Source organism: Natrix helvetica, assembly GCF_964273705.1.
Source record: "Natrix helvetica genome assembly, chromosome: 6".
NCBI lineage: Eukaryota > Metazoa > Chordata > Lepidosauria > Squamata > Natricidae > Natrix > Natrix helvetica.
In genome coordinates, this window is record NC_138553.1 from 13,726,574 (window position 1) to 13,753,670 (window position 27,097).

A 27,097-nucleotide genomic window follows, 5' to 3' on the forward strand; every position below is an offset into this window, starting at 1 on the left:
AATGAACTGTTGAATGTCGAGGATTACCTGTATTTCCTCTGTAATTTACTGTAGAAATCAGTGTAAGTTTATTTCAGAGGATGAAGATAGAGGATAAGCTGCAGCTGAAATCTATAGCAATCTTTCAGCGACAATGCTTGTATCAGAACACAATTATTCAATATGCCCAATATCAGTTTTCTCCCTCCCTCACATTTTTAAAAAAAAGAAATTTGTGGTTACAGCTAGATTTTTGACTTTGGGGCACAAAACAAAGGGAAAAAGTTAAACCCCACTGGAACACACTGAGGCACGTCATTCTGAAAAATGCACAATAAGGAGTACTATGGAAAAGTGCAAGTACATTTAAACAAGACTTCCTTGTAAATACCTATATATTACACCATGTTCTATAGTATGTGAACACAAATGTTTATAGGTGTAGCCTCTCATACATGCATACTGACTAGAGATGGGGTATAACAAACACTACCAACTCTTACCATCAAATTTGATTTTTTTAAATAGTAGGTTTAGTGGGAAAGGAAAGGAAATTGTAGCTCATCTCCAAAATGTGTAAAAAGAGGCTGCTGCCATGTTACTGTTCAAGTAAAAACCTGTGATACTATGTTACCGATGACAATGTCACCAGCAGAGCTTTCCAACACACAAAATAACAATTTGACATAAATGATCGATTTTTTTTTTCCTGGGCCCAATTATAGCTGATGGAATAAAAAGGAATCGTCTACACATTCAAAGAAGTTACCTGAAAAGTTACATGAGCTATACAAGACATGGTTTCAATTCATTTTTTTTCCCTCCAGTGACCAGGAAACTGGAAATTGGAAACAAACACCGTTTCATGTCTATGGACATTCCCAATCATCCAGGTTGTGTTTGCCCCAAAGGTGTTTTTTCCAAAAGGCAGCTGGATTTTCTTGGGGTTTTTTTCCCCCTTGAAAATGTTTTGTTCTCATCCAAGAACTGAAGAAGCTTGGCTGAGAAGCAAAATGTTATCAAGGGGGGAAAAACAAGAAAGTCCAGTTGCTTTTTGGAAAAAGCACCCTTGAGACAAATGCTATTTCAGTTAACTGCCGAGTCATTTCCTTGAAGATTTTGAATACATTATATTAGATAAGGATAAGCTAAGGGTTCCAATCTTGCCACTGAATTAACAAATCAGATTTTAATCTATAAGTAATCAGATTTTAATGTATTCAATACTGGAATTTCATAGAGCCCTACTGCTTCATGTTTAGATACAAAAAGCGTTTTGGAACTTGCAGAAGTGTACCACACAGCACCTGTTTTCAACTTTCGAAAGCAACTTATCTTTTTCTGAGAAACAGCAAATATAGAGGGCAATCATTCATATTGCTTTAAAGATTTCAGACAAGTCTTTTATTTATACTCCCTGCATTTTGAAACACAATTTTGAATTAAATCTGTAGAAGCAGTACTCAATGTACGACCATAACTGAGCCCAAAATTTATGTTGCTAAGCAAAACAGTTGAGTTTTGCTCCATTTTATGACCTTTCTTGCCACAATTGCTAAGTGAATGACTGCAGTTGTTAGCTTAGTAAATTGTTGCTAAGTGAATCTTGATTCCCCCATTGACTTTGCTTGTCAGAAGGTTGCAAAACGTGATCACATGACCCCACGACATTGCGTCGTAATACATGCTTGCTGCCAAGCACCCAAATTTTGATCACATGATCCTGGGGATGCTGCAATGGTCATAAGCGTGAAAAAATTGTCATAAGTCACTTTTCCCAGTACCATTGTAACTTTGAATGGTCACTATAAACCAGGGGTGTCCAAACTTGGGAACTTTAAGACTTGTGGACTTCAACTCCTAGAATTCCCCAGCCAGCATAGCATAGCTGGCTGGGGAATTCTGGGAGTTGAAGTCCACAAGTCTTAAAGTTCCCAAGTTTGGACACCCCTGCTATAAACAAATGGTTGTCAGGTTGAGGACTACCTATATAGTATTCAACTCCTGACCTTGTACTTTTTTGCTTATTACATGGAAATATTTTCTTCTTTTGCATTCATCGAAGTGGTGATAGGTACTTACATGAAAGGAGTGCATCTTTGATAACTAAACTGACACGATAAAACTGGATGAATGAGGGGATAGGGACAGAGACACAACAATAGCAGATCACAAAAATGCCTAATGTACAATGATGAAAAAAAAAACATTACCTTTCTCCAAAATGCATTATACTTTCATCCTTACGTGGAAGGCTTTCATTTCCTAGCTTTAGGGGTTTAATCATAAAATTTGGGAGCAATGCAATACCTGAGGAAGCTGAGACAAAAGGGTACGAAGTAGCCTCATGCTACATGATTAGAGAACCTCTCATTCAAGAGGCGGAGGTGAACAAAGAAGCTGCAATGGCAGCTACATAAAGAAATTCTCCAGGGTTAACAATTAACTTTTGCCCTGGGATTTCATGATCCAATTTCCAGTATATAAGCAACCTACCCACCCCATTTTTTTCAGATATATTGAGATACTGAAATGTGCAAGGGAATTCCAATATTACCCCTATAATTAAAGAACAAGATCCAATCCCAGGCCACTAAAAACATAATTGTCCTAGAATTAGCAGTAAACTCATGTCCCACCTTCCTGTTACACGGATTTCTCATTAACAGGAGGCATAGCAAATCTTAGTCAATGCAACCAATTCAGACAGTATCTCTTAAAGAGAACAGCTGACTACTTCTTCCGCAGGGTCAGCACTACACCTACTGCGACAGCCAGGATCGCCACTGCAGCTGCCCCACCGTAGAGCAGAAGTGATTTGCCTTCTGGCAAAAGAATGGGTTTCTCCTCTCCATCGGGGGACTTTTCTTCAGAATAGCTCTCTCTCGGTAGTTTTGCTTCTTCTTCTGGTAGCTGTATTTTCTCAGGCTTGGGGGAAGCCTTTTCACTTGAAGGAGTTAGTTGTTTGGCAGTTTTACTCAACATCAAAGGTTCAGGATCAGGATATTCCACTGCGCTCCCCTCTTTGTGGCCCTCAGTGGGCAAAGGTGCAGAAGGGCTTAGTCTTTTAATTAAGCTTTCAGCCTCAGACTCCGTTTTCAGCAAGGCAGCTGGGACTTCTGGCAAGCTCATTTTCTTAGCCCTTGCTTGCACGCCCATTTCCGACGCTGCTGCCTCAACACTCTCTTGTATCTCTTCCTTTTCAACATGTACAATATCTGAATTGGAAGAGTTGTTTTCACTCCTCTCTTCACCGCCTTCATTGCTGTCCAAGCTTTTCACTTCTTCAGGATCCATAGCTACTTGCTGCCACGACTCGGGACCCAACGAAACTGGCAAGCTCTCTGTATGCCAGCTCTGGCTGGCCGACAAAGAAACAGGTAAGCTCTCCGACTGCCAAGAGGTTGTTACTGTGGGTGACTCAGGTGGGCTCACCTGGCCTGAGTTGTCACTAGTTAGGATGTAGATGTCATTGCTGTCTTCAGCAATGAGTCTGTGGAACTCTTCCTCTTCAGAATCCAAACTAAAAACAGTTCCCTGGATGGAGGGGAAAGGAGCAGTCATCAAAACCATCACAGTTCAGAAAATATACTTTTAAGCAATATATATTATTTAACAGCTAGAGGAATCTGAAGCACTGGTAGTGCTCTCTTGGCAGCCCCAGAAGTCCTGGTTGTGGTCATTCGGTGAGGACTGAACCATATTTAGATGAAGATCTCAAGTTTCTCCAGCCTTGTGCAGGTGAGGCCTGGCAGACTTGCCGCAGTTGCCTCTGCTTCAGCTCTCCCCGTTCACATCTTCCCTCCTCATCTCTTCCCTTTTGGCCACCCCACTGCCTTCCTCTGACCTTCACTGTCTCCTTCCTCTCACTGCTGGCCCAGGATGCAGGCACTGGGTGAAGCTGCAGCCAGGGGATGTGAGTAGCAAGCACAACAGAGCCTTGCCTGCCAAAGGGAGCTCACTGAGCCCAGCCAAGGAGGAAGCGGTAGAATGGAGCTAGCGGAGAAGGCAGGATGGTGGGTGCAGGCAGAAGCTCCATGGGAAAAGATGGCAGCAAGCCACTGCTTCATCACTGCCCTGCCTCCTCTGCTACCTCAACCCTTGCACAGTGCCTGGATCCCAGGCCAGCAGTGGGAAGAAGATGGCAACGGTCAGCTAGGAATGGCAGGGGTGGGTGACTGTAGTAGAGACAGCAGGTGGGAGAATTGAAGTGCTGCACTTGTAAATGAGGCTGTTTTTTTAAATCATGTGACCAACAGGAACACTGCAACCACTTCAAGCACTGACTAACAACTATCATTCATTCAGCGCCATCAGAATTCTAAATAGTCACTGGGCAAATGATTGTTAAGCAAAGTATGCAGTAGCACTTACTGGTATTAACAACCAAGTTCTGAATTTTAATAAACAAATTAGAAGAAAACAGTAATGTTACTACTGAATAAAAATCTAGGCCAATTTATATTCAAAGAGAAAGTGATAAAACTTTGGAACAGTTTTTTACGTTGTACTGCGTACTGTATCATGGAGTTTATGCAAACTCCATGATACAGCATACGCAAGAATAACTTATTTGTTCTATTTGGGTCAGTACTAGATTTCCAAATTGACCATGTTTTCATTCTATTTACCAATCAACACATTTGAAGAGTTTTATTGGGTAACAGGATTAGAGGAATCAATAATAATACTCAAATGCTTTAGCTAAAAAAACAAAAGCAGGTTAAGTATTTGAATCTCAGCACACAGCTTCAATGAGCTAGGAACATAGCTGGATTGGTTAGAAATCCTTTGGTAGACTTTAAAGCAAAATTATCTTTTCCTAAGCTTACAGTGCTGCCCTCCACTGTTCATATGCAATCCTGAAAAAAAAATCTCAATTTGTACCAGATATTCCCAATATATACTATGTGCATATGTATTTACCTTCTACAAATACACATCTTTGCCCAGCTCTACAATCTAATACCTTACAAAATTAACAATAATCTCATGATCAAACAAAAAATAATAATGTTTCCTATTTATTTTTTCCCAATTCTAGAAACCTATTAGAAAATGTCATCATAGCTTTAAAAAGTTTGAATTAAGAAGACTTAACTAATTATTATGCCAATGTAGAAAAATAAGCTAAATACACAGACTATGCAGTCTTGTTTGCCATTAGGACAGAAACATTCATCCATTATTCAGGGAAAGCTTTTAGAACTTCCACCGACAGCCACTTTTCACATCCATCCATCTGTGCTAATAGAATGTAGCATATTCAGACAGTTGCACTGGGACTGGCCGGCAGCCATCCAGCAAGCGTTTATTTGCAAATCCCCTATCATTCCTTTTCAGTGATCAAGTTGTCATATGGGCTGAATGGTCTAATAGAGAAAAGTTCATATTATTCACTCATGAACGGTTCTTTTTCCTCTGCATTCTACATGTTTCCAGGCTGGCTTGCTCTACTCCCACCCTTCCTTTGGCACGGAAAAACATAGAATGAAAGACGTGCGCAGTAGCATTTATAATTGTGAAAGCACCTTGTAAGAAAAAGTTCCCATATTCTCTCTACTTTAGGACATGACAAGGTTAGATTTTCCCATCAGATATTACTTTTACTAAGAAAAACTTAAGAGGTCAGAAGAAAACTCAGGAGGGATATGGATAATACATCCACAAACCTTTTCCTGGAGGGGATATTCCACCACTCTCCTTTACTGAATCAGATATGCCAGGACATCAAATTCATCCTTCTCAAGAAGGGCAAATGTTTCATAAAGTAGAGTTAAATGCTTAATTTGTGAATATATGTAAATCTAGCTATTTTTTTAAATTTCACATATCTACTGAAATAGAGTACCACTACAAGGAAGCTTTAAAACAGGTTCATTTTTCAATAATACTATTTATGTTTTGGAAGCAACACAATTCAATATCCCTAGGAGAACAGTACACGTAATTCATTTAATTGTTACACATTTCAGGAGCCAAGTTCTCAGGAAAATAGCTTTTTACTATACTAGTAAAAATATAGACATAGAAAAATACAAACATAGACTAGAAAGACAGGGAACAAAAAACATATCCTTTTTAATTTTAAAGAGTGGGCATTATGCTGCTGTTCTTCCTCTTCCCATCCTTACATATCCTTTTTAGAGAGAAAAAATGCAATAACGTATTTGGTAAAACACTTGCCAATTTATATATATTTAATCAGAATCTCAAAAATGCAAAATACTTTGGCCACCTAATGAGAAGGAAGGACTCACTGGAGAAGAGCCTAATGCTGGGAAAGATTGAAGGCAAAAGAAGAAAGGGACAACAGAGAATGAGGTGGCTGGATGGAGTCACTGAAACAATTGGCGTGAGCTTAAGTGGATTCCAGAGGATGATAGAGGTCAGGAAGGCCTGGAGGAACTTTGTTCATGGGGTCGCGATGGGTCAGACATGACTTCACAAATAACAAAAAATCAGAATCTAATGACTACACTCCATTTGTTGATGGGGTCCCAATAGACCACTATACATTTACTGCGAAATCCTCTCTCAATGTCAAAAAAAAAAAAAAAGACTGTAAAGAGGCATGGTGATAAAACAGACTTAACTGCAATTCTTACATGCAGATTTGCAGGTTTCATGGCAAGAAATTAAGGAAAATAAGGATGGGAACACAATCAACAATTCCTTATAGGTACAATATCTCACAAAAAGAGGTTCCATAGGCAGTTAAAAGTTTGCTAGGGAACCTAGAGCTTTTTCTACAAAAGTATGCCTACAGTTTAGAACATTAAAATATGTGTACAACCGATGTACATGAAATGTAAAGCTGAGTAATTTAATGCAAATTATATTCTTGAGCTCACAGAAGAAAGTTGTGCAGTTCTTCCATTTCAGTTAAAGCTGCATCACAGGCTACAGAAACCTTTTATATGTATAAAATGAATCAAACTGCAGGCTTTTTATTGTCTCTAAGATGCCAGTAAAATACAATACTGCATCCAAAGATGCCCGCGGTAATGTTACTATCTATCAAACGCAAAAAAATATCTGTAGACTCCAGCGTTCAACTGTAGCTTAACATCAGTAACTGACTATCAGCAAGAGCCAGTAGGATCAGATGTGGGTCATATCCATACGTTTACATAACCGTATTATTGTTGTTTCATTTATTTTCCCTGCACCTTCATTTGTTGTTATTTATTTTAGATCCTATATTACATTTTTTACCTCAACATTTTATGTTTTTAGTATTGTTAATCAACATTTCTTTATAAAAATGGATGTAAGGACAATTAACAAAAGCATAAATATTGTATTTTTAAAAAGCAATATCCAATCTCAGGTTGCCTTATTAGAATTTTCTAAGCAATTTCAGAAGTACTGTAATCAAGAATAAGAGTGATAATCATCAGGAATATCTAAATGTGTTTAATATTCGCAAGTTATCATACTAGAAAAAGGATGTTTTCATCTGTTTGCGCAAGAATAAGCTTTAATATAGGCTTCTTTTTGTCAAATACAATATATCAAGCTGATTAAAATCCACTATCTTTCATTTTAAATCACTGTGGTGAAAGAAAGAACTGAACAAATCAATCCCTGAAAAACAGGAGTAGCCATTGGAAATATGTAGTATAAAATATTTCATATGCCAAATGAAAGTCAGGTTTCATACCAATTGTTTCATAACAATATACCAATTTTCCTGAAATAAGTATCTCATTTCCATAGCCAAATTAAATCTGAGTGCTTATTATTATTATTCTAAGTGCACACTATCGTATCTAAATATTTTCAAAGCATATTGCTATCTTGGTTTAGCATTACCTCTAATATTTTTGCTGTGTCATTTAGAGAAAAATCTTAATATTAAGTCTCAAAAAACCCATAGTATTGTTAGACCCTGGAAAGTAACACAGATAGAAATAGGAATCAAACAATTATGGTTTAAGTGGAAAATAAATGTTCTCCTTATAATTTAATCATCAAAATTTTAAACACTGCCAATTTTAGAACCCAAACAAACTAAAGCAACACATCATATCTAATAATCAACCATGCAATCATGTACCAGTGAAGTAATCTTTCTGATCATTCTATAAACTTTCTCATCCAAAAACAAAAAAATACTGAATTATGCACTGACAATTCAATTTGGTCTTTTAAATTCAAATATATTTTAAGATAGATTTTAATGATGCAAGGATCTGAAAAGCAATACAACCCACAAGTAGATAGATACTAGTAGAAAAATAATGTCCAAGTAACAATATTTAGTCATTTTCACTCCTGTGATAATTCTCACATATCCTTTTCCAAAAGTCTATGCAGCACTGAAAATGAGGAAAGGGGTGATATTTAAAGCATATATCACCTCAGTGGAAAAACCTTACCTAAGCTTACTGTTCCTATTCTGCAGTTTTCCAAGAGAAGCTTCTCATGAAACAGATGCTGCCCACAGAGGAGAGAGAGAGAGAGAATGGAATAAGGGAAAGGGAGTGAACATACATCAGCTAGTGCCTTAATACTGCTTTGGGGGCATCTGTGAAGCTAAGCTGCTGCCAAATTAGAGTGGACATTTTTAATTTAACCCAGGGAGAAATACTAAACCTTTCCCTTTCTAAACACTGTTTACAAAATAACCTTTGTCTATAAAAATGCTGAAGGGCTGGTCTCTATCTTATTAAAACATACATTTTATCTCTGAAAATATTTGCATACTACCTTAAGAAAAACAAACAAGAAGAATGAGTCAACAGAAATCACTCCCCTTCTCTGCCTTTTAAAATCTATATAATGTTTGGTAACAGAGTGGATTAGTGGACACATTACTTTAGGTCAATATCTACTGCTTACATAGACACGACTGAATTGCAACTACATCTCCACTGCCCTTCAATATGTAGAAATAGTTTTAAAATCTTAATGCTGGTTTATCCTCATTGCTGACTGTTTCTCACCCTTTATGCAACTGTTATTTCAGTTCAAAAAATTAAAAGCAAAGCATTTCCCCTATAAAGAAACCAATTATAAAGAAAACAAAATGAGTGTATTGTCCATCTTCTGTGAGCTGGGGCCAATTCTGATTGACCTATGATTCCTTCCTTGTCAATTAAAATTAGTTAAGCATGTGGAAAGTACTTGTAGAAATAGTCTGATTTATTTACTTTTTACATCACCACACTTCCAATAGACTCTTGGAGTACACGGCCTAAAACCGTTTATTTTGGTATCTTAAAATACCAAAATCCTACTATCATAGGCATCTCCAATAAAATATAACTATTAAAAGGTCTTCTAAACAGCATTTCTGACTACCCTTCTAAATATCAGCACACAATAGGGAACACCGCTGAAAAAGCTTCTGACCCTTTCCATCTTTTGCTGAGAAAAAACCTTCAACTTCCCCATATGTGACATTTAAACTGAACAAATATGTTGTGTTTCAAGATGGTCCTTAAAGTACTTGGTCCAAGCCATCTAGGCCATCGTAGGTCAAAAATGGCACTTTGAACTGTACCTGAAAGCTTACTGTAACCAATGCAGAATCTGTAACACTGGTATTGTTAGAAGCAGTTCTCGCCTACCAATAAGTGAACTACTGTGTTTTGTCACCAACTGCAGTTTCCTAGTAGAGCAACTTGAAATAATTTATACAGAAGGTGACACGGTCATGAAATCACTGTTATCAGGAAAGGCACATTAGACATAGCTGAACAAGTCTCTCTAGCCATGGCCTACAACTATATATCTAATAATAGCTGAGGGTATAGTTTGACAATTTTCCATGTTGTGAGTCTACATCTTCAGAAAGTGTTACCTTATCACATTACCAATGGAGCAGACAGAGAATTAGATAGTTAATGTCAGGCCCCCAAACCCAAGAACAACGCATGGTGTTACTTCTGAGTAGTTTCTTTAGTGTTGTTTGCTTACAGACAGAATCTTACTAGACTAAATCAACTATCTGCATCACTACAGATATGCTCTGGGAATTAGTAGGAATGGTCCATCCTTGCCCTCTGCCTGCCTACCAGACATTCTCCAGCTCCAATGTCTCTTTGTCCTCTGAGAAAGAGCTCCCCTGTCCTGCAACCCCAGACAACATCCCACCACAGCTGGGTTTTTGCATAAACAGCAATTTTGTCTTGCTTGGATTCAGTTTCCCCTAGTTTCTTCCATTCAGACCTCAACCGCCCCTATATGAGGGATCAACAGTTCCACTGCATCCGTGGCCTGGCCCAAAGTGAAGACCTAAGTAAATGTCAAAAGATAATGAGAGAAAGAAAAGTCCCACAGCAATCCGCATTTGGCTCAATCTCTAAGCCAACCTCTCTCTTCTCACGCTAACTACTAAAACTCCCATTTAGGAAGGAATAGAACTGCTACATCAGCACCACCACTAAGCCTCACAGAAAGTCCAAAAGGTTTAGTAATGATTGTCAGTTCAGAAGGATTGCTTCCACCTCAGTCCTTGAATCGAAGCAAGTTTTGCTCCCTTTTTCTATTCCAACACTAATTTCAGCATTTCTAAGCAGCACTATTATTTTAAAGTATTAATTTACAAAAGAGTTTTAGCAAAAGTAGTTATATGCAAAAGGCTTTAATAGTTTCAAAATTTCTGTGAAGCAGTTTATTTCTTTCAGGCATCCAACGTTTTTTGAGAACAAAAAAAAAGTGTTTGAAGTGGATAACAGCTTACTCCTTTTCCAGTTAACTAAACTTGACAAAGTTGTCCAGATGCTCGAAGCCCAAGTGATAGTAACATCTGTGTGTCTTGTTTATGCTTTGGCTCTATTAGCTCTTTATCTTACATCCATCCATGCTGGTACAGATGCAGACCAACTGAGCACCTTTGGAAAAGGATTATCTTTAACTACAAGATGTGGGCTTTTGAGACCACAGCTCTTCTGAAGAGTCTGTCTGACTTGCTAGCTATCCACCCCAGTATAAACAGCCAGTTCATAAAGACATTAAGCAACCCTTGTATTTGAGTGAATGACTAAGATTTAATAATTAAAATAATTAAAGCAAAATCATTATAAAAAGGGTTCCACAGTAAAGTTTCCTAACTTCTTAGAAGTAGAATTTCCTAAATTTTCATGAACAGCTATGTAGTATAGCACAAATATAGATAAATATATATCAAATATATTGAGGAATGAAAGCGGCCTGTAAGCCCATCAAAATGAATTATTGAATGGGAGATATAACTGGACGATTACACATTCACACATCTTAATCATTTAACCACATACAGGAAGTCCATACAATCCCAATGACAGCCAGAACTCCCTTCACTAAGTGATGTGGTTGCTAAATGATTTGTAAGTCAAGAACTGCCTGGATGTCTAAAATGTCTTACAAGGGACCCACAGCTGATGAAATAGAGCTCTGAATTACTCACTTCCACTCCAGTAGCAATTGAGTATATCATCTAATTGCAGATTTACACTACATTTAGTAAATTAGTTTAATGCTAAATTTTAGTGACAACACAGATTTTCTCTGGTATGATTTGTCCCTTTGGGGGTCCTCCAATGGCGAACCTAAAATAGTCATACTGTGAACCACAGCATGATTTGCTTCTGTTGGAAATAGAGTGTGCCCTGCATTTATATGCCTTGCATCTCTCCAACCATATGTGGAAAAAACTAGCAGACATTAGGCTTGTTAAAATAGTATATTGGCTGCCTAATAATTCCACTGTTAATTATGGCATGGACATACAAGCAAGCCCAAAGTTTATTTGCTTGCCAAAAGCAAACTGGAAGCTAACTTTCATTAAATTTAAAACTTAAGATTGTAGCTGGATATATGAATCCTCCTTCATACTTCAAGGCTAGTTCAAAAAATGAAATTCTAAATCATTTGTTACACCAAGACATGGGGAAATGGGGAAGGGGAGAGAATGAGAAAGAAAAGTATAACAAATCAAATAGAACATAACCTACATAATAGCATAATCTATATTATCAAATACAGAGGGGTTTTAAAACTACTTGCAGATAATATCACTAATCCTAGATTAATTCTGTTTAAATCTAGTGTTGTTCTGCCTCCCAGTAAAGAATAATCTGGGTGGCCTCAGCTCCACTTAACAACTTTTGCAAAAATAGAAGAGAAAAAGGAGGAAATGAACTGTTGTTTCAAGTGGGCTTCATTATATACTCAACTTTACTTTAAATAACATTTTAAATGAAACAGATTTCTTGCAAAACAATAACTATCCAGATTTTAGAAGGGTAATTTCTTAATATTTAATGGTTAATAAAATTGAGGAAAGAAAATCTTATGATGCTTAAAAGAAAATACTATTAAACCAAGGAATTTTCCGCTCAGAATAGTATAAATATCAAATGTAAACAGGGGGAGGAAAACTCCAGAAAACATCAATCATTAGAAAATAAAAAATGAGAAAGAATTTATAGAATTTATCACATTTACAAAAGTTTAGTATAAATGGATAAAATGGAATTGCTTCTTGCTGTTTGATACTTCTTCCAAAATCTGAAGATTATATTAGGTTAAACTCCACAAGAAAAAAAAAAAGATTTAGGAATAAACTTTGTCTCATGCAGAGACCAGTGAGAATTTTAAAGCCAGTTTTAACAAAATCTTTGATCATTCTCTGCTATTTTCAAAAGGAGGGCTATATGCTTTATCACGGTTAAATGTTAAAGCCATTGTCACACTGACAATAAACATATTCTGAAGCTGTTATTTCAGAAGAAATTTATAGTCAAATATTATCTGTCTTACCCATCCACCTTGCTGGATGATGTAATCTGCAACGTAATCTTCAAGGTAGATTACTCCAAAATTCAGAAGTGCACCAAGTGGTTCTTGGCCCCGTTTGGTCAGCTCTACCAAGAACCTCTGAAGAATCACCAGGGGCACTAAAACCTAGAGAAAGTAAGGACAAGGAACTCTAACATTATGGCATAATGGCAACATTTTCTACATTTGAAGCATTTTATGCATGTTATGCATTTGTGTGTGGGTAAACAGTATTCATGCAAACATACCCAGTATATTTATATGAAGAAAAATCCATCAAAATATACATATATTATTTATAAGAGGAGCAAAAGTTAATACCTCAATATGTTCAAATCTGAAAGAATATTAGAATAATACTCAATGGAATACTGGTCCATTATGTTATTGTGAAGAATGCTAATTTATTTCATAATAAGTTTCTTCATTCATTGCTTATCAAAATTGAGCTTTTAAAAAAAAACATTCTCAGCATTTCCTCCAGGCATTTGTTTTGAGTTTTGCAGGATTATTGGGTTAAAAGTATCCCCCATTTTAAGATTACTAAATGGAAAGAAGAGTTGGGCTACATCTAATCAAAATATTTCTGACACTTTAACCTAGCTCGATGACTTTTCCAGTCATTTTATGAAGAAAATGAAAGAATATTGCCCCAAAGTTGCTTCATTTGTTTTCTGCCCTTAATACAATGAAGTAGGTGAAAGCTACAGCCAATTTACAATTATTGGTCAGAAAGCAATGCTAACATTTCTTTGTTGATAAGGCAGTAGACTGAAAGCCTTGCCTTTAAAAAAAAAACGCTACTGGAATCAAACAAAACCTTTTCTGGATCATAATTTTTAGTTTGCATTACTGATTTCTGTTTATCCTTCATATCACCTACACAAATGTCTTCAAGCTTCATACACATGCATTAATATGCACTGTAAACAAAACATATTAAATATGTAATGTACTTACTCAAAAAAACAATTATTTTCCCCAACTAATTATTAGCGAATCAGAGTTGTCTCAAAGAAGATGTCCCTGAAAAGGAATGAATGCTGCAGACATCACTAGCTAGCCAAGTTAAATAAATCTGTCTGTCCATCCATCTATCCATCCTGAATCTAACTATGAATTAAGAAATTGGGTATTTTATGTTTCAACTGGCACCGACTCAATATTCACTGAAAGGAGGTTTTAAAAAGTGAGCTGGTCATTACCTTGTTCCATCCACTAGCATGGCTTGCTGCTTCCTGCGTCCTCTCTTTATATTCCTGATAATTCAGTGGTCTGAATGAGAGAAACCAAAAGGGAAGATAATGAAACTAAAGAAAGGCAAAAATATAACATTTTGCGTGATATCTATATACTACTAAACTAACTGTATTAATCCAATCAAAAAGGCCAAAGCAGTTCTTTGGTTTCAAGAAGTTGGTCCAATCTATTAACAGCTTAAACCACACATCTGATAAAAATTATAGACTTTGAAAAGCAAACAGCAAAAGCATAACATCTTGTTAATCAAATTTTGCCACGCTTCATGTCTTGAACAGGTGTCAAATGCTCTCCACTTATAAACGGACATTGTAAGAAACCTAAATATTTTAATTTGCACCATTCTTATATAGAATTCAGGGTGCAATGACTTCCTAAGAAAAGTTAAATAGTTCACAAGTGTCTTTTTACACTCCTCGGGAAAAAAACGGAAGACTCAAATTCTGTTTTTAATATATGGTATTTTATGTAACCTAGATTGAATTAGCCACAGTTAAAATCTATATTTAACCACTATACACTCTAGTTCATTAAAAATCAAGTTCAAATTGTGTATTTAGAAGCTGACTTATTTACTTTCCTCAGAGAAGCCAAATTTTCTGATTTGTATGATAAATCACAGATACAGTTTAATAATAGAAGCAAACAACTTTGAACTCCTCCAATCATTTATACTTTTGTTATAAAAATGGATATAATTCTGCAACTTAATTTTATTACTTCTATATTAACCATCCCACCACGTTGTTTTCAAGGTTCTCACAGAATGACCAGTTCATAACCTATAGAATCTTCCCAAGTATCAGACATGCTCCGTTGTATGAAGATAGGGACAATTCCCACCTCTAGTTTCCCACAATTGATTGGTTTTTCTCTACAATACAGAAATTTTTAACCAGAACCAACAGCATTTCTTCCATGTTGCAGAATGAAATTCATTTTGCCCCAAGGATTTTAACTCATTCAAAATAAACAAGCATGTCTTGATTGTATTTTTGTTAACTTCCAATTTCCAATTTCTATTCTGCCTCCTTGTACTAAGCACATTCTTATGGAAAGACAACAATCTCATAGTATAAGAATAATATAATACATGAGTGAACGAAGTGTTTCAGTTGGGACATTTTCTACTTAGAGCAATCAGTTATCAATTTAAATTCCACCATTGTGGTGAGTCATCTTTAACCAATACTGAATTTGGATTCAGTTAACTGAACTACAGTTTTACGGCTCCCAACTTGTAGTTTGATAGGACCTCCTTCTGGAATATTTTTCTAGCTTCCCAGTCTAGCCTTCTGTCCTGTGACTTCCTCTTGAGTTCTCCTCTAATAGCTAAATGACACTGACATTGCTTAGATGTTCCATATCAACCAAGTTTGGATAAGTGTTGCTTCACCTGTAACATATTTAATAGGTCCAGGTATCAAGCTACATCAAGGCTAATTAAAATAAACAAAGTTTACCGTGTCACCTACTATGTGTCCCAGATTATCTGGACTTCCATAATTTAATTATAACATCTAGTTGACATTAAAAAATGAAATATTTAGCCCTATGTTACAGCATAATTGCTATTTTTCCAACATAGGGCTTTATGGAATACCGCAGAACATCATTTTCAGCTGTGGAAAGTATTTTTCTGACTAACTGTATGTTTTTCAGAAATTTTTTTTCTAATTTATGGAGATTGGCTGTATTACAGGTACTCCTCAGATTACAATAGCAATTGGGACAGGAATTTCCATCACTAACTGATGTGGTCATAAACTGTGATCTCATGTGACTGCATCACTTAATGACAGCAATCCTGGCAGTCTTTGTTGTTATCATTAAGCAAGGACTGTTAGGTGAGGACTTCATGTGACTACGATGTAGGAAAAGGCACTGAAACTGTGTCCCAGACAAGCAAGCCATCAGGTGAGAGACATGGGCAGGTACAGTGGGTGGGTACTACTGAGTGAGGACTGGTTCTGTAAGCGGGTAGACACTATGAAATATGAATTCTCCATGCCACTTGGGGCTCCTTGGGAGAAAAAAACAACAGCAGCAACCTGTGACCTCCTGCCAACTTCCCAACTGATTTTGCTCGTGGGAAAGTGGCAGAGAATCTTGCAAAGGGCACTTACATCATCAGAGAATGCTGCAAAACCACTGCAATTGTGAATTGGTTGCCAAGTGCTAGAATTGCAATCACAAAACCACAGAGATGCGTGACAGCTGCATCTTTGAGGACTGATCAAAAGTCCCTTTTACACAGCACCAGCATAGCTTTGACCGGTTGCTGACCAAGTGGCATAACCTGAGAATTATCTTTACTTTAAAAAAAAAAATCCTAGAAACAATTTATGAAGAATGTTAACCTAATTACAATATTACAACATTACAGCAAGGTATCTACTTGATACCTTATTACCGTATTTTTCGCCCTATAAGACGCTCCGGAATATAAGACGCACCCAATTTTAAAGGAGGAAAATCTAGAAAAAAAGATTTTTGGGCTCAATTGCCACTCAATTTTGGGCTCAATTGTGGTCATAAGTTTTCTTTCTTTGTTTGTTTCTTTCATCTCTCTCTCCCACTTTCTTTTTTTTCCTTTTCTTTTTCATTCTTTCTACCTTTCTTTCTCTTTCTCTCTCTTTCTGTTTCTCTGTGTGTCTGTCTGTCTGTCTCTCTCTCTGTGTGTAGCTCTTTGTCTCTCTCTCCCTCCCCCCTCTCTGTCTCTGTCATTCTTTCTGTGTGTCTGTCTGTCTGTCTCTGTATCTCTGTCTCTCTCTCTCCTCCCTCCTCCATCTGTCACTCTGTATGTGTGTGTGTGTCTGTCTCTCCCTCTCCCTCCCTCCCTCCCTCCCTCTCTCTTTGTTTCTCTCTCCTCCCTTCCTCTCTGTCTGTCACTCTGTGTGTACGTGTGTGTGTGTGTGTACGTGTGTGTGTGTGTCTGTCTGTCTGTCTGTCACTCACTCAATCACTCACTGTGTGTGTGTGTCTCTCTCTCTCTCTCTCTCTCTCTCTCTCTCTGTCTGTCCCTCTCTCCGTCCCAACTGGAGAACAACCTTTTCTGTCCCCTTACCAGCCCATCCGGGAAGATGAGGAACGCGAGGGGGATCCCTCCCCCCCCCCGCAGATGGGCTCCGAGCCAGAGTGGGGTGGGGAATCCTCCCTTTCCCCCTCTCAGAGATCTTTTGGGAAGTGAAAGAGCCGAGAGAGGGGAAAGCCTCCCATTGAAAACAGCGCTGAGTGAGGTGGGGAATCCTCCCTTTCCCCCTCTTAGAGATCTTTTGGGAAGTGAAACAGCTGAGAGGGGGAAAAGCCTCCCATTGAAAACAGCGCTGAGTGAGGTGGGGAATCCTCCCTTTCCCCCTCTCAGAGATCTTTTGGGAAGTGAAAGAGCCGAGAGAGGGGAAAGCCTCCCATTGAAAACAGCGCTGAGTGAGGTGGGGAATCCTCCCTTTCCCCCTCTTAGAGATCTTTTGGGAAGTGAAACAGCTGAGAGGGGGAAAAGCCTCCCATTGAAAACAGCGCTGAGTGAGGTGGGGAATCCTTGCTTTCCTCCTCTCAGGGATCTTTTGGGAAGGAAAAAGTGAGGTGGGGAATCCTCCCATTGAAAACAGCACTGAGTGGGGTGGGGAATCCTCCAGTTCCTCCTCTCAGCGATATTTTGCTAAGGGAGGCTTCTCAAAATGGGAGGCCCCCATCTCTTTGCACCCTTCAATCCGTCTCTCTCTCCCTCTGACGTCCCCCAATGGCTCAGCGTGAAAAACCGGGAAAGAGGAAAAGGAGGAGGAAGGAAAGGGGGGAGAGAAACGGGGGGGGGGGGGGGGGGAGAGGAAGAGAGAGAATCTCTCCCTTAAAGATTGCCTGCTTAAAGATCCTGCTTAAAAAGAAGCCTAGCTGCCTTTTTCTCTCTGATAGCTGCCTGCTTAAAAAGAAGGACGAGCCTCCCTTAGCAAAATATCGCAAACTATCGCTGAGAGGAGGAACTGGAGGATTCCCACCCCACTCAGCGCTGTTTTCAATGGGAGGATTCCCCACCTCACTTTTTCCTTCCCAAAAGATCCCTGAGAGGAGGAAAGCAAGGATTCCCCACCCCACTCAGCGCTGTTTTCAATGGGAGGATTCCCCACCTCACTTTTTCCTTCCCAAAAGATCCCTGAGAGGAGGAAAGCCCCGATGCAAAAAAATGCCATGGACTTGCGAGTGAGTTACAGGGGCGGGGCTTCCAGGTTCATTGACCAACCAGCAGAAACCCACCACTGCCCAGGTGGCTACATTCGGCCTATAAGACGCAACCAGATTTTCACCCTCTTTTTTGGAGTAAAAAAGTGCGTCTTATAGGGCGAAAAATACGGTAAATATCAGGAATGCTTCCCCTATGAAAATAGAGAAGCAATTTTAATAGAAAACGTGCACCCACTATGTGTTTGGCAACACTTGTGGTTCCTAAAATACAAAGATATCAGTATTAGCCCTACAGTATAGCATCCAGTATTGAATATTTGGAATGAAGGACTCATCTAATATGAATAATAACCTGCTTTTCAAAATATAAACAATGCTGCCCTTCAATGGTTAGATGCTCTAGACCAGTGTTTCTCAAACTTGGTGACTTTAAGTCCTGTGGACTTCAACTCCCAGAATCCCCCAGCCAGCATAGCTGGCTGGGGAATTCTGGGAGTTGAAGTCCACAGGACTTAAAGTCGCCAAGTTTGAGAAACACTGCTCTAGACATTGATATTTGAACATAGATCTTTTAAACATTTATATTTTACTGGGTTCTACTAATCTAGTTGAAATGTTAATATATATATTAATATTAAATATTAATATATTAAATGTTTTTTATATATATATATATATATATATATATATATATATATATATATATATATATATATATATATATATATATATATATATATATATATATATATGTTAATATATATATATATTGCTAGACCATGTATGATATAGTGTATAATAAATAATGTATAATAAATAAATAACCTTTAATTTTGTTGGACACTGGGTATGAAAAATGTGCTTTCTTTGTGTTGGATCAAAATTCCAGGTTTAAATAATAGAAAAAGGGCTAGTTCATTTCCTACAATAATCAGCAAGCACATACTTTTGAGAGCAAGTCAATTAAAGTAACCAAAAGCTGTAGCAAATTTCAGTCACGTCAGCATTATCAAAATTGTGAGAATTTTAAGAGCAAGTACCTTCCTGCTGAGCAAAGCAAATGAGAACTCACTTGCTAAGTAGGATCTCTAATGCCTTTTCAAGGGGTTCTTTCAATTCTTGGAATACTTTCTCTCCGAGATGAGCTAAGCAGTCTTCAATTGAAGTCTCTGGGTTTGCAGGACTAAATACCGGAGACGTGTGGCAGTCAAAGCCAGTTGTAGTGAAAGCTGAAAATAAACAGCAGAATTCATTTAGCAAGGATTTAAATCACGAGTGAAAACAATCTATTATAAAAAGAGGAATTCATTCAAGTGCACATTAAAAAAAAACTCAGGAAGAATACAATAAAGGTACAGAAAAATCAAAGGTATCCCATCATATATTACCAAAATAAACAGAGTAATAATACGGAGGATTTCTATTTTTATTCATGTCCCGCTCAACCTCCAATGAAAATTGTCAAAACAGGTAATTTACCATATTTTTCGGAGTATAAAATGCACCGGAGTATATGACGCACCAAGGTTTTGAAGAGGCAATTTTTTTAAAAAAGTAGGTAGGTAGATAAAGGGATAGAGAGAGGGAGAGAAATAGAGATAGATAGTTAAATACAGTAGGTAGGGAGGGAGGGAGAGAGAGAGAGTGTGTAGGTAGGTAGGTAGGGTGATAGAGAGAAAGAAAGAGAAAGATGCAGTAGATAGGGAGGGAGAGTAGGTAGGTAGATAGAGGCATAGAGAGAGAGGGAGAAATACAGTAGGTAGGTAGGGAGAGAGAGTGAGTAGGTAGGTAGATGTTTCCAGGTGCACTTATCCATGTGCTGGAGAAGGAAATCGCTGACAATCTGCAGCACTTAACTTTGTTCCTGCTGGCACAGCATTTGATCCACGTAATTTTCATCAATCAGTTAAAGAGCTTTCCAAAAGGGAAAAAAAAGTATTTGCACTTTGCAAAGCTTCCCAAAACGGCCCGTTTTTCACAAAAACGGGCCCTTTTTTTTCAAATAAAAGTCATAAATAGCCTTGAGGAGGCTTGCAGAGGGTTCTGGGGGAGGGGGGCAAAAACGAGCAAAAAAAGGCCAATTTTTCGTTAAAAAAATTGCATGCATAGCATTATGGAGGCTTATAGTGTGCTGCTGGGGGCTGGGTGGGCAAAAAACGGCCCATTTTTTGCTCATTTCTGCCCTCCCCAGCCCCCAGTTCTCTGAAAGCCTCCATAAGGCTATGCACGGCCATTTTGGTGAAGGGGCGGGGTTTTGGGAAGGCAAAAAAATGCTGTATTCGATGTATAAGATGCACCCAGATTTTCAGCCTCTTTTTGAGGGAAAAAGGTGCGGCTTATGCTCTGAAAAATAAGGTAATTTTTGTTGGATTTTACCTTTATATCAAATATTTCAAAAGCTGTGATTAACAAGGTAAATGAGTGGTGAAATCATGGTAGCGATGTTTGTTTTAAGAGTCCCTCCTCTGGGAACAAGGAAAAATACCCTTTCATAGTATTAGTAATACAGGAAGAAAAGTATACCAATATGTACAGACCTTCCAAAATTTCTTCATCAAGATGTTTTAATTCTTCCTCAATTTCGGCTTTAACTTTCTCCAAGATCTCTTTTTCTACAGCTTGTGAAAACGTAGATGGATCTGTGCATGGATGAGTAGCAAAGATCAATCACTAGTACATATATTTGCACTAAAGCAAATGTACTCTATTTTATCATAAACTTAGAAAGTCAAGATTGTGTACTTAATACATGGAAAAATTTCAGCAAACTTTTCAAACAGCAAAGCATAACTGAAGAAAATTAATCATAAGGAACACTAGACCTATTATTGAATCCTTTTACATTTACATTAGTGGGATAGTGCTGTAAATACATATTTAATAATGGGAAGTGGAAGAAAATTAAGACTAATTAAAGTAGCATCATTGGGGGTCATTGCCTATAAATACCTGCAAAGCTGATATGTAATTTCCTGGAATATTATTTATTTTATTTTTATTTATTATTAATTGTTATGCCGTCCACCTCACCAAGGAAACTCTAGGCAGTTTACAGTCCTACAATTAAATACCATATAAAAAATTAAAACAATAAATAAGAACCAGTCAGTTAAAATTCAGCTAATCAAGATAGAAAGGAAGGGAGAAATGTGTGCATGGGGAAGAGGTGGGGTCTGACTAACTTCATTAACCAACTCCAAGGTACCACTGGACAATTGGAGCTCCAGGTCAGCTAGCAGAACCAGATCTTCAAGCCCTTCCGGAAGGCCAGAAGGAAGGGTGTAGATCTCATCTCGGGGAGAGGGGGGGCAGGATGTTCTAGAGGGCAGGTGCCACAGCAGAAAAGGCTCTTCTCCTGGACTCTGTCAGCCGAAGTTCCTTGATCAATGGAGCCCTGTAGTATGCCTTTTCTGCCAACTTGGGTGGGGCAGACTAATCCCATCAGGATGAGCTGGTTTCTCACATAACCTGGACTCATGCCACAAAGGGCAAGGTGTTGCCATTAAGGACTTCCAATACCTTGAATTGGACCAGGAATCAAAATGGCAATCAGTGCAGCTCACAACAACTGTGTCATATGGGCCGCCTTAGTGGCACCAAGAACAGCTGTATTCTATACCAGCTGAAGCTTCCAGATACTCTTCAAGGGCAGCTCCATGTAGTGTGCTGCAATAGTCCAACTGAAGAAGAGGACTTGAGTGACTAAGCGCAGGGACATTCTTCGAATAATGCACTTATTAATTCTTAGAATAGTTTTATTTACATTTACTATTTAAATACTCTCTTAACTAGAATATTCTACTATTGTTATTTTTTCCTTCTTATTCATAAAGCTGTTTGCAGAAGAAAAACATGCTCCCCACCTCTAGAAAATTAAAGTGAAAGCTTCACTAATCCAAGTGAAACTTTGATTGCCACAGACTGGGGCATAAATGGCAGTATCTCATTTCACAAAAGGCTTACTTTTTTTTGCTACGAAGAAGAAACGCTGATTCTTATGTAACTACAAATTTCTGCAACAGTACTTCCATTTTAGGAGATCAGTGAGAAGACTGAGACCACAAAGTACCCTTTTTCCATCATGGCACCAATGCACTAGGAAAGTTTTCCTCTAGAACACAGATTGGCTCCTCAGTAGTTGACTTCTGGAAGTTATTGAAGATCAAACTTTTCTGCAGGACCTTTAAGAAATGGCCATCAACATTTGGATGCTTATTCATTCATTTATGTCCCAAAGGTGCTTTTTCAGGAGGCAACTGGACTTTCTTGTATTTTGTTTTGAGGATGTTTCACTTCTCATCCAAGAAGCTTCTTCAACTCTGAGAATCTCTACAGACATTCATTCATTTACTTATTATTTGTGCATTAATTGCTGTTTTTGGTTATGAATCTGAGGCATTCTATTCTTTACAACGTGTTATTGTATTTTGCTGTTATCTGCTGCCATGATTATGTAAAGATTTGGCACCATACATGTAAAATAATATATAGATCAACATGCTCTGTTTTCAGGGGTTTATAAAATTTCCTCTTCTTATTGTAGGGCAGAACTAAAGTAACATTCACATGCACAATACTGTCCACAAAACTGGAAATGAACTGTTACTGTTCCAGAATGGTTTGATGGTTCACATGTACAAAATATGTATTAAGGATATTTGTTCTCTAGAGATAAAGCTAACTCTTACTATTACTACCATAAATTATTTAATAAGTTACACATTACTCATATGCTTAACATTTAGAATTAGTATTAAAATTAATACTAATTATTAGTTATTTATTTATTATTATTTATTAAAAGTACTATTTTTTATTTATTAAAAGTAGAATTAACACCCTTTCAAATATATACAATGCTACTTAAGTTAAAAATACCAATAACTAGCTTTTTTTCTCAGCACCAGGCTTTGGTGTTTTACTTTATCATTCAGTAAAACAGTGTTCACAATTTACATTTTTAAAATTCCATTTATTACATATTTAACTGCAGCTGACCTGAATATCTTACCTTGAGTGGACAGAGAGGGCTGTTCCTGAGGCTTTTCCTGTGACAAGAGACCCAAATAACTGAGGACAACGTATTTTGTTTCATAATGAAAACCGACAGGTACAGCAGTAGAGGATGCCATTGAGTTGGCTTCCAAAATTCCGTAGGATTATGGCCCACGTAATGTTTTTTTCGTTTATAATCTAAGGAAAAATACACATTTAATTTTTGAAATTTGCAACCATATCCTGATTATTTACATAAGCATAATTATGTCAGCACACATTTATTATTATACTGCAGGTTCACATATCAACATAAATATCTAAGGAAACAAAAAGTTATATAAACTTTATAGCAAGTTGTCAAATTGATCATTACATGTATTTTAGGATCACCTGACTTGATAGGACTTGTGAAAAAAGATCTTGGAATAGACTGCAAACTGAATGACTCATAGGTGTGACAATGGTTTAGAAAAAGCAAGTGCAATGTTAGGTTATATTTTAAAAAGTATTTTATTCCGCATTGGCCAGACTTTATTCTAATAAATCTGAATTACTTGGAATAGTCTAGAGAAGGGCAATAAGTGAAAAAAATAGAGTTTAGGATGAAACAACTGCCCAGAGAACTGGAATGTCCCTTCATTAAATATGTTCAATCAGGGGCTGGACATCTACTAGTCATGGATACTTTAATTTGGATTCCTGCATGGAATGTGATAATGTAAACAGCTCCTTTGAACTCTATTCTACTGTAAAATCCTCTACAGATTGACATAACTTTACTAAGCTTCTTGCCTGAATAACATAACAAGAAATTCCATCACAGATTTCTGTTTAGAAATTGATAAACAGGAAAAACATACAAGTAGTATGAAACTCACTTTTTTATGTTTACTATTTCTAATATTCAAACTTTCTTACTGTGTTTTTTAAAAACTGTAATAACATAAAATATAGAAGGATTGGAAAAAATGTGCATTCAGTTCAAATAGCCTTCTTGAAAATATATAAGCAACTTGAGATCTGAAATAGTCCTTGGCAAAGAATATTAGCGGATTTCCTAATTTGGTGACTTGTACCTATACCAGCCTCTAAACTAATACTTCATTACAGAAATTGTAATAGATTATATTACGGTCCTTTAGATGAGTAAAGGTCTTTCCCCACTTGCCTTTCAATACTGTACAAATGGTAAAGATAAATCCAATCTGGCCATGTTTGTCATTCTATCACTTATTTTACAAAAGCAGTTTTTAGATGCAGATGTTCCTACCATAATTTATACTATAAAATATGCAAATAAATTGATCAGCTGTCTATTTTTCTATAGGAAGTAAGTTAGTAAAATGTTTGCAGCTTTAATCTAGTATGACTGCTTTCTCTTCTAGCCCTTAAAGCAAATGTTATCTTTTTCCTGGAAATGTGTATCTATCCTCCACATATAGACTGTGGGTTTTAGCCTCACCTTAACATGAAGTTAGCTGAGTGACCTCTTACTAGTCACTCTCTTTCAACCCTAGAAAGCAGTCAATGGCAAAGGGTTTGTGAAATCTTGCAAGAATACTGCATAGACTAGTCCAGTCAGTTGCCAGGCGTCAACACTGACTTGAAGGCATGCATAAACATGTGCACACACACACACTTAGCCATTTCATGACACACTAGTAGTCCTAAATTAATGACAATAATTGTGACTGGAATTTTTGTCTCTATATGTGATTGTAAAGCAAAATGCCATGTAATCACATGACTTAATGGTCAGTCATTTGAGTTTAAACCAAAATTCATGGATAATCAGATCAACAACTCCAGATGTTGAAAAGAGTTCCAAAACCCAAATAATTCACTCAATTACTGTAAGTGAAAAAAATACCTATCTGCTAGTTCTGTTTAATAGTGTAATTTTCCTATTACTATATGACTATATAAAGCTAATTATTATGAAGGGATGTGAGGTAGGCAAAAAACCTTTAATGTCTAAAGGATCAATTTAAATCTATCAAACACTTTGAGATGAGACATCTGTTGCATGTGTTACAATGATTGTAAAATGATTTGTTACAATCGCAACAAATTTGGGGATGTTACAAAATGACTACAATAGGGAAAATGTCCAATTACAAAAATATCCATTAATAAGAAAGCAAATATATGAAGATACTTCCTGCAACACCTCTAGATTTTTTAACTCATTTCTTCTTGGGATAGGTGGCCTTACTGTTCTATAGATATCATTTCTATTTAGGCTGAGCAGGAGAGCTCAGCCTCTTATTTCATTCAAAATGTTATACCCACATTCAGTTATCAAGTCACAAACAGCAGTCCTCTTGGTTTGTGTTCCTTTTCTACCCAAGCATATTTTTTTTTGCCTGCAAGAGTGTTCTGTATCCCAACTGATTATTTTGGTCAATTATTTTGTGCTTTCTCCAAATGGGTTAGAGTTATTATAGAGAGTAAGGAAGATTATTTTTACATAAACATGAAAGAATTGTTATTTAGGCAAAAGGGAAGAAGAGGGAGGACAAGGGGGAAACCAGCAAACTCAGATTTGGAAAGTTGTTATTATGGCCAATATTTTTCTTTCTTTTTCTTTCTTTCTGGTGGTTTTTTGGTCTGGTCTACCTGGTGGCCTTGATTAATGGTTAACAGTTACCTCTGCAAAGGTATGTACTGCATTCCCAGCATAATTACAAGTATATCCCAAAAACTGATTCTGTCTCTGCCAGACAGAAACTTTTAGGCCACATTTTTTTAAAAATCTTTGTGGCAGGCAAAACAGGAACCAGAGCTGTCCCATCAGCCCACAAAGTGGACCCTACCAACCCCGGAAACGGATCATAGACCATGTACCCCCTTTTTCCATTCCCTTTTAAGTGGAGAAAGACACGGGGGAGGGGCTGCAGCTCACAGAAACCTTGGTGGGAGCAAGAGGAGTCAGCCCCGCCCTTCCCACCGAGGCCCACTGAAGGCACCAAGGCCAGGCCAATTTCCACCTAAACGATGCTCCCCACCCCCTCAACACAGAACCGTGACTACTAAACCCATGCTCCCCAGCCAACTCCGAGGAGACCGGGGGGAACACAAAGAGATGGAAAGGAAGTGTTTGGTGACTCGGTAGGGGGGTGGAGAGACACAGAGGCCCTCGTGGGGCGAGCTGAGTAAAAATGGGGAGGGGGAAACCGGGAAAAGGGGGGTGGGAGAGAAAGGGAGGAAGATGATAAGGGAGTCCCCCTCTCCAACGCACCCCCGTATCAGGGCTCCGACCTCCCATCACGGCCTCCCTCGTCCCCTCCCGGGTCAGTCACCCCCCCCCCCTTGAGCGCGCAACTAACCGCCCAGCACCCTCGACCAAATAGGAACCACGCGCGAACGAACCCTGAGGCGGCTTTTCCTTCCACTCCCCTTCTGGGAAGTGAATGGAGGGGGGGGGAGAGGATGAGGCTTTCCTGACCGTTGGGCTTCTTACCTGAGTCTCGCGAGGATAAGACCAATTTGAAAAAGAAAAAAAAGGAGGCAGAGGTCAAAGCGAGGGAGGGCGCGCGACGCTCCCTCGAAAGTGACCCTTGCCGCCTGTCGGTGCTGCGCGCGCAGCAACGTCCTCCCCTCCCCTCCGCCTCCGCCCGTCACTCCTCCAGAAAAAGCAGCGGCCGCGGCCGCCATGCCGGGCGAGGGCAGAAGAAGGGTTTTTGAAGGCGGCGGGCGCGCAACGAGGGCGCGTGACGTCACCCGTGACGTAGCGGAGGAGGTGACTAAGCGGATTCACGCCGCGACCTCGGCTTAAGCGAGAGGATTTTTGAGATCGACGTGGTTAAACATCCTAGAGATAGGAAAATTTAGAGTTGTACGGTGTGGTAATTCTTGTTTTCCCCCCATAATCTCAGCGAGCCAGCTTCATATTTGGACGATTTGTTTGTTT

The 27,097-nt window shown here is 38.1% G+C and overlaps 1 protein-coding gene across 2 annotated transcripts; it reads right to left on the reverse strand.

The window, feature by feature from the left end:
* Positions 1-203: 203 nt before the first annotated feature.
* BCL2L13 (BCL2 like 13) lies at positions 204-26,825 on the reverse strand. 2 transcript variants are annotated; one of them, XM_081958105.1, is made up of 7 exons: positions 26,648-26,825; positions 23,198-23,379; positions 20,724-20,825; positions 19,259-19,415; positions 13,956-14,025; positions 12,733-12,876; positions 204-3,516 (listed from the first exon to the last, which is right to left on the reverse strand). In XM_081958105.1, exons 2-7 carry the CDS (start codon positions 23,316-23,318, stop codon positions 2,713-2,715), a joined length of 1,398 nt encoding a protein of 465 aa, XP_081814231.1. In that variant the 5' UTR covers positions 23,319-23,379; positions 26,648-26,825; the 3' UTR covers positions 204-2,712. The 2 variants fall into 2 exon arrangements, with proteins under 2 accessions (XP_081814231.1, XP_081814232.1); XM_081958106.1 differs by lacking the exon at positions 26,648-26,825 and adding an exon at positions 26,557-26,604.
* Between the last annotated feature and the right edge of the window lie 272 nt (positions 26,826-27,097).

What these genes read in the sequence shown, in the direction of transcription:
- BCL2L13 (XM_081958105.1), bottom strand. Translation starts at nt 23,318, where the DNA reads ATGGCATCCTCTACTGCTGTACCTGTCGGTTTTCATTATGAAACAAAA. An exon ending in TGATGAAGAAATTTTGGAAG is followed by an intron (nt 19,416 to 20,723) that starts GTCTGTACATAT and finishes GTTTATTTTCAG; the next exon opens with CTTTCACTACAACTGGCTTT. An exon ending in ATGCTAGTGGATGGAACAAG is followed by an intron (nt 12,877 to 13,955) that starts GTAATGACCAGC and finishes TACTTTCTCTAG; the next exon opens with GTTTTAGTGCCCCTGGTGAT.